Raw genomic sequence first — 8,623 nt, 5'->3', positions numbered from 1 at the left:
GTGTGTGTTTGTGTGTGCGGTGTGTGTGCGTGTTTGTGTGTGTGCGTGTTTGTGTGTGTGTGTGTTTGTGCGTGTGTGTGTTTGCGGTGTGTGTGTGTGTGTTTGTGTGTGTGCGTGTTTGTGTGTGTGTGTGTTTGTGCGTGTGTGTGTTTGCGGTGTGTGCGTGTGTGTGTGTGTGTGTAGTGTGTGCGGTGTGTGTGTGTGTGTAGTGTGTGCGATGTGCGTGTGTGTCTATGTCCTTATGCCACTTGATGGCGTGTGTTTAAAGGTGACTTTTCTGCGGGGGTGGAAATGTCTGAGCAGATGGTCTGGCTGGTCTGGCCTGACTCTGATCTTAATAGAGCAAATTAGACTAAATGAGTCTCCTTTTTAGCGCAGGGGGGCATCTTAATGAAGGTGTTATGGACTCTACATAAAACATGAGGGTTGATTATGGATCCCTCGTTAAGGCCACAGGAACACTCAGGACAGAAGGTAACGTCCCGCTGCGCAGCCTGGAACCACAGACGCCTCCTTCCTTTGAAAAGGTTTTTTATCTTGGTCACATGCTGGTGGTGATCTATATTCTATACCCGGGGTCGATTTCAACCTCGATGCTCGATGATTAATCACTCTGATTGAGATGGTACGGTCAATGGGGTTTTGTAGACTGTGTGACACGGGTTCAGCTTTCTGTTAAATTGCAGCTCAGAGGCGAGGGCGAGGGCTAGATGCTCTCCTCCTTCACACCAAGACTGACTCACCTCTTCAGAAGGACCTTCCTGTACTGGACTTTGTTGTTAATAATAATAATACACAATTATACAATATTAATACATAATACATGTATTATTATATTAATGTATTATTATATTATTCATAATATAATACATAATAATTAATATAATAATATACAATAATACATAATAATATAATAATAATAATACATAATAATATAATAATAATAATACATAATAACACAATCACCGTTCTCCTATGTTGAAAACACACCCCGTGAAGTAGGATAAGGACATAGACACATTTATTATATTATACACAATAATACTAACCCTAATAATGTATTGTTTGTTTTAATGCACTCAGTTCTACAGTATGCACTTTGAGATTAAATGACATTTCTAAATAAATGTTCAAATTAAAAGCACTTTAAAAAATAAAATATATTATTATTATTATTATTATTTTAACTACTGTAATATCTAGTGTACACTAGCAGTGCTGACACCCTGGGGTAGTCAAGGTAGTGTACACTAGCAGTGCTGACACCCTGGGGTAGTCAAGGTAGTGTACACTAGCAGTGCTGACACCCTGGGGTAGTCAAGGTAGTGTACACTAGCAGTGCTGACACCCTGGGGTAGTCAAGGTAGTGTACACTAGCAGTGCTGACACCCTGGGGTAGTCAAGGTAGTGTACACTCTACAGGCCCAGTGTTGAAGTTCACAGTCCTTATGAGGCTATGTATCAACGTGCTCAGACCAGCTCCCATACACACCTCTGGGAGCCCTGCTGGGCTGACAGGGTGAGTGAGAGTGTCAGAGTGTTCTAACAATGGGGTGAGAGTGTTCTAACAATGAGGGTGAGAGTGTTCTAACAATGAGGGTGAGAGGGTCAGAGTGTTCTCACAATGAGGGTGAGAGTGTCAGAGTGTTCTTACAATGGGGTGAGAGCAGTGGCGTAGCGGACGGGCCCGCAAGCGACGCACCGCGGGGGGGCCCCAGCCACTAGGGGGCCCCCTAACATTGTATCCAAATGTATTATTATTTATTTATTTTTTAATTTTAGAAAATATAAAACAAAGAAAATAAGTGGCCCTTCATTGTGTCAACCTTAATTTTAATATATAGGCCTATATTTAAAAAGATATACATAGTTAGCCGTATCCAATAGCAACATGACTTTGACGTCACACGTAGGCAGCAAGACACAAGGAAAATGAGCATGCGAAAATACCTCAGCGTTGCGCAAAAACAGGAACGTTCCTATAAAAAGGAACAAAATTCAGCGAAACTTCGAAAAATGTCATATTTTCTTTTACCCAATGCAGCTTCTGAGACGCGGGTAGGGATGCGATTAGCACTGGGTCAGGGACAAACGTCGTTGATGCACCTGTTGCTAGCAGCACCACTGTGGAGGCCAGTGTTACTGCAGCTGGCATGGTGCAGGCTGACCCGGCTTCGGTGCACCTTGCTGCCTGATTGTCTGTCCCTGTGTCATTCACTCTCAACATGGATACAAGTGCAATAGGCATTCTTTAGGTGGTGGTAGATTCTCTATTCGGACATTATAGCCGCTATATGTGGGACTGTCGGTCCGATATTGTAAAAAAAAACAAATAAAAAAATATGTTTACGGAAGTACATGTCTCAAGTATTATCTCGGCGGTTAGTCGAGTGAAAGAAAAACAACATAGGCCTACAGATGATAATTCACACAATATAATACCACGAAAGCGTACAGCACTAAACAATAACATTCATTTGGGCAGCATCATACTCAAACTCAGGCAGAAGGGCAGGGTCCGGCCAGGTTCACAGTCACAGACTGTCAGTGCATCATACAGGTACATCATTCAGCATGGTTATAGCTGTTTCTTTTTCTATTCTACTATTCTATTCTACTTCTGCTGTCTGCGTCTCCCTGGGTATTCCTAGACCAGATGGCAAACAGTAAAGAAATGCCACAATATACCAGGACTTAAGAAACGAGATGTCCAACAAAGGATTTGACAAACCCTGGCCAATTTTGCGCAACAAGTAGACTCTGATGCAGCGGAGACAGGGTTGCCAGATGGGCTGTTTTTTGGTGGATTTAGAAGTTTTTAGATTGGTTAGGTTGGAAATTCTCAATCCCATCTGGCAACCCTTAGCGGAGAGTCTACAGATTGTATGTTTACAGATATCGCGCTGCTGTGCACACCACACTTTGTTAAAAGAAATAAAGCTTGTACTTTTCTACTTATAATACATTCTACTGATGTAGTCTACCATTGGTTTTAGTTATAGGCTATTGCTCTCACTTGTTTGTACCTTTTGCTAAGTCAAGCATTTAGAATGTAGAGTGCATATTGCGAAATTTCGCAACGTCAATAACGCATCGGCCTTTTTTTTTTTTTTTTACTCCGTTGCGAAAGGGCCCCCGCCGCCACCTTGCGGGATTTTGCGGTACGCCACTGGGTGAGAGTGTTCTAACAATGGAGTGAGAGTGTCAGAGTGTTCTAACAATGAGGGTGAGAGTGTTATAACAATGTGGTGAGAGTGTTATAACAATGTGGTGAGAGTTTTATAACAATGTGGTGAGAGTGTCAGAGTCTTATAACAGAGGGTTTGAGGTGATATGAGCAGGCATCTGACCATGCAACATAAGAGGAGAGGAGGAGGAGGCTGAGAGGATCTGATCTGAGCGGGTCTGACTGTATTAGACTCAGAGTATGTTAGTAGAAAATGCAGGTTACTTAAATATTGTGATATTAACCTTATAGAACATGACAGAATAGTACCAACATTTCTTGATTCCTGATCATTTCATGAGAATAATACACATAACAATCATCATCATCATCATCATCATCATCATAACCATCATCGTCCTCCTCCTCCTCCTCCTCCTCATCATCATCATCATCGTCATGATGTCAATACCATCGTGGCACCGTTAACCGAGAAACAATAACACTAACTATGTTTACGCACCAGAGCGCCAGCAAAAACCCAGGCGCGTAATTGCTCGACTCACCTGTTGCACTTCCCAAACGCGTCTCTCTCCCTTTGGTCACATGTCTCACTGCCCCTTCAGGGTCCCCATCGCTAGCGTCTCCGAGTTGAAATCGAACTGGTTACTGGAGGACACCGACTTCCCCCCCCAGGAGTACAGACTGGGAGGGCGCTGCTTGAACGACGACGTGTAGCGGTAGAAGCTCTTGTGCCGGTTCTTCAGGTACTCCCGGTAGTTCTTGGTGAGGAGGGTATAGAGGAACGGGTTGATGCAGCTGTTGCTGTAGGTGAGGCAGGCCACCAGGTAGTTGATGCAGGTGTGCGTGCGCGAGGCCATGCCCAGGGGCTTGGTGTGGTACAGGGGCAGCAACTGCCAGATCCAGAAGGGCAGGAAACACGCCCAGAACACCAACACGATGGTGAAGATCATGATCAGGACTTTCTGTTTCGGGGAGCGCTTGTTGCCCACTTTGTTGATGGATGTTGAGTTCCTCTGGGACTCGAGATAGGTGCGTGCCAACCTCATATACAGGTAGCCGATAATACACCCCGGAGCCATGATACTGGTGCCAAACAGCACGGTCAGGTAGATCTTATACGCCTGGGGTCCCCAGGTGGGCGCGCATATACGCTTCACGCCCCCGTCCAGTGCGCTCTTGGTGGACTGGGTGACCATGACCGTCATGGGTAAGGTTAGGACCAGGGACAGCAGCCACACCCCCCAAGCCAGGGCTTTGCGGTAGCTCTTCGAGCGCCTGACCGTGTCCAGGGGTTTGGTGACGGCCAGGTAGCGCTCCGTGCACATGACGGTGAGGGTGAAGATGCTCGCGTGCATGGTGAGGAGGTCCAGGCTGAGCAGGAGGCGACAGCCCACATCCCCGAAGTACCAGTCCTTTAGGAAGTAGGTGCACACCACGAACGGGATGGTGGAGAGATAGAGCAGGTCCGCCAGAGCCAGGTTGATGATGGAGATGTACATGGAGGTGGCGAAACGGATGGAGTGACACATCACCACCAGGGTGTACACATTCCCCGACACCCCGATGATGTAAACGACCGACAGCAACGTCCCGAAAGTCGAGGTGATCACCAGCTCGTCCACCAGCTCGTCCACGGTCCCGGAGCCGCTGTTTGTAGGCGGACTGGTGTGTGAACTGACAGACTTGTTGTGATTCATCGCTCCGTGTGTGTAGAGCTTCTGGTGGTGTTCCGATGTGTTGTTGTGGTGGAGAAGTTGTTCAGGTTTCAGTCGGTGAGACACCGGTGCAGGCTTGGTGTCGGTCTGCGCTGCCACGGCGCCGCTGCTCCTGACGTCACCCATATCGAACCCTTCTCACACTCACATTATATGACATTAAATCACGACCATTAATAATTATAATAATAATAATATAATAACCTTTATTTGTATAGCACTTTTCCTGCAAACGTTGCAGCTCAAAGTGCTTTAACATATCCACACAGCTTAATAATAATAGAACAATTATAATCAATAAAACTAATTACATTAAAATAGCGAAGTCTTCTCTGGCTGCGCTCGTAAATTCACACTGGAAATCTGAACAGCACTCATGGAATGCCTCTTGTCCAATCAAATTACTCCCTTTATGACTTTGAACCCAGTGTGCTCTCCGGCATTCGCAGAGCAAATTGACGAACGCAGCCTCAGTCTCACATGGAACACATGGAACACACAATATTACATTAAATTGCAACTATGAAATGAGTGTGTTATTATTATTATTATTATTATAATATATATTTTTTTAAAGTTAATTAAGCTCGCCTTATAAGATACTTATTGGCAGAACAGGTCGTATGGACGCAGCAGGGTGAATAGAGGAATACGATCAGGTGCGTTTTAGAGACCAAACAGCCAGAGCGTCATACCCTGCAACAGACGGATTATTATTAAAGTTAGAGGCGAAATTGCAACAACAACAACAATTCCATTATCTTAGGCTGTATTTTACACAGACATTCGGAGAGGCTGTCTTTGTAATCATCTAAAAACGAGGTTAGCAGAGTCAATAATGAAGGCACACAAATAGCTGCCTTGGTCTGTTCTCACAGACCGACACTGATGTGCGTCTTACGCAGAACCAAACTCACGCACCCACCCACCCACGCACGCACGCACGCACGCACGCACGCACGCACGCACGCACGCACACACACTAATATGAATTGGACCAACAATCTAATATGAGTTGGACCAACGATCTAATATGAGTTGGACCAACATTCTAATATTAGTTGGAACAACAAACTAAAAATTCTTAGTTGGAACAACAAACTCAAAATTCTTAGTGCATAAGGTTGCCTTGAATTTTTAAATATTCTCAACTATTCTTTTTTTAGAGTGTGGAGAGAGAGGGTGAGAGAGTGAGAGAGAGAGAGAGAGAGAGAGAGAGAGAGAGAGTGAGAGAGAGAGAGAGAGAGAGAGAGAGAGAGTGAGTGGAGAGAGTGAGTGGAGAGAGAGAGGGTGAGAGAGTGAGAAAGTGAGAAGGCATAGTGGGAGGCCGGAGGGAGAATGCAACCCCATCCGCAACAACAGAAAGGTAACAACAGAAAGGTAACAACAGAAAGGTAACTCCTGTGATGGATGAATCCTTACAGAGGCAGTAATCTTGTACCCATAACACACCACTCTCACTGTATCATAAGTCCTCAAGGCCAAGACATCATTGTGTGTGTGTGTGTGTGTGTGTGTGTGTGTGTGTGTGTGTGTGTGTGTGTGTGTGGTGTGTGTGTGTGTGTGTGTGTTTGCTTGTGTGTGTGTGTGTGTGTGTGTTTGTGTGTGTGTGAGTGTGTTGGTGAGAGTGGTTCTGCTTGTGTTGATTCTATACGATCTGTCACAATGGACAGTATATACTAGATCCATCAGTGACATATTTATGGATTATTCTATAATATAATATATATTCTATATTATACAACAGTTAGTTCCAACCAAGTAATTTGATTGGACAAGAGGCATTCCATGAGTGCTGATATACAGTATAACAGCACTGGGACTGACTGACTATTATATGTATACATATTATGTATCATTCCGCCGCACAGATGTTCTACTAAATGACCGTTGATTAGACTACATGACAGGTTACTAGGCAACAGTCCATTTGAAGTTCAGTTGCGGAACTATTTTTTGTTTATTTTTATGATTAAATAAACAAACAAATCATAATCTGTTGTCGCTTATTACTGTTAACTAATAAATCGTGGGGATTACTCACCCAATCCATTGCGTTGTTGCAGTATTTTGGCTCGACTAGCGAGTTTGTGTTGTGATTCTCAACAACGTTGAAATGTAGTTCTGTGTTTCAAAAGTAAAGTCTGAACATTCTGATTGGTTGCCGACATGCGGATCAAGTGATCAGACTGTGTCACAAATGATATGCAAGATGATAGCCAGATAGGCATGGTGACTCAAGTCTCTTGTTTTACCCTGTAAACCTTGATGCCTCCGAACATGACCTCTCTCATTCTCTGCTGTTGTTCAGGTACGTTACTGAATCAAAGTCAGGGGACAAGGAGACCAATTACATGTCGGGTAATATCCTCTGAGACAGTCAGTGAGAAAGCAGCAACATGTCATATCCTCTGAGACAGTCAGTTGGTGTCACAGCGTCTCTTATCCAGGTGTCACAGCGTCTCTTATCCAGGTTTGGTGTCACAGCGTCTCTTATCCAGGTTTGGTGTCACAGCGGTCTCTTATCCAGGTTTGGTGTCACAGCGTCTCTTATCCAGGTTTGGTGTCACAGCGTCTCTTATCCAGGTTTGGTGTCACAGCGGTCTCTTATCCAGGTTTGGTGTCACAGCGGTCTCTTATCCAGGTGTCACAGCGGTCTCTTATCCAGGTTTGGTGTCACAGCGTCTCTTATCCAGGTTTGGTGTCACAGCGTCTCTTATCCAGGTTTGGTGTCACAGCGGTCTCTTATCCAGGTTTGGTGTCACAGCGGTCTCTTATCCAGGTGTCACAGCGGTCTCTTATCCAGGTTTGGTGTCACAGCGTCTCTTATCCAGGTTTGGTGTCACACCGTCTCTTATCCAGGTTTGGTGTCACAGCGGTCTCTTATCCAGGTTTGGTGTCACAGCGGTCTCTTATCCAGGTGTCACAGCGGTCTCTTATCCAGGTTTGGTGTCACAGCGTCTCTTATCCAGGTGTCACAGCGGTCTCTTATCCAGGTTTGGTGTCACAGCGGTCTCTTATCCAGGTTTGGTGTCACAGCAGTCTCTTATCCAGGTTTGGTGTCACAGCGGTCTCTTATCCAGGCTTGGTGTCACAGCGGTCTCTTATCCAGGCGTTGGTGTCACAGCGTCTCTTATCCAGGTGTCACAGCGTCTCTTATCCAGGTTTGGTGTCACAGCGTCTCTTATCCAGGTTTGGTGTCACAGCGGTCTCTTATCCAGGTGTCACAGCGGTCTCTTATCCAGGTTTGGTGTCACAGCGGTCTCTTATCCAGGTGTCACAGCGGTCTCTTATCCAGGTTTGGTGTCACAGCGTCTCTTATCCAGGTGTCACAGCGGTCTCTTATCCAGGTTTGGTGTCACAGCGTCTCTTATCCAGGTGTCACAGCGGTCTCTTATCCAGGTTTGGTGTCACAGCGTCTCTTATCCAGGTTTGGTGTCACAGCGGTCTCTTATCCAGGTTTGGTGTCACAGCGTCTCTTATCCAGGTTTGGTGTCACAGCGTCTCTTATCCAGGTTTGGTGTCACAGCGGTCTCTTATCCAGGTTTGGTGTCACAGCGTCTCTTATCCAGGTTTGGTGTCACAGCGGTCTCTTATCCAGGTTTGGTGTCACAGCGTCTCTTATCCAGGTTTGGTGTCACAGCGGTCTCTTATCCAGGTTTGGTGTCACAGCGGTCTCTTATCCAGGTTTGGTGTCACAGCGGTCTCTTATCCAGGC

The 8,623-nt window shown here is 45.5% G+C and overlaps 1 protein-coding gene across 1 annotated transcript; it reads right to left on the bottom strand.

The window, feature by feature from the left end:
- Positions 1-3,777: 3,777 nt before the first annotated feature.
- Positions 3,778-4,887, bottom strand: LOC308167310 (urotensin-2 receptor; the record flags this gene model as incomplete). The annotated part of the gene is made up of 1 exon (XM_080541708.1): positions 3,778-4,887. The coding sequence occupies one exon, from the start codon at positions 4,885-4,887 to the stop codon at positions 3,778-3,780; it is 1,110 nt and encodes a 369-aa protein (XP_080397834.1).
- Positions 4,888-8,623: the final 3,736 nt, after the last annotated feature.

Source organism: Nansenia antarctica, assembly GCF_963989245.1.
Source record: "Nansenia antarctica genome assembly, chromosome: 11".
Lineage (NCBI taxonomy): Eukaryota > Metazoa > Chordata > Actinopteri > Argentiniformes > Microstomatidae > Nansenia > Nansenia antarctica.
Note: the sequence above shows the minus strand (reverse complement) of the source record. Positions and strands in the feature narration are given on the sequence as shown.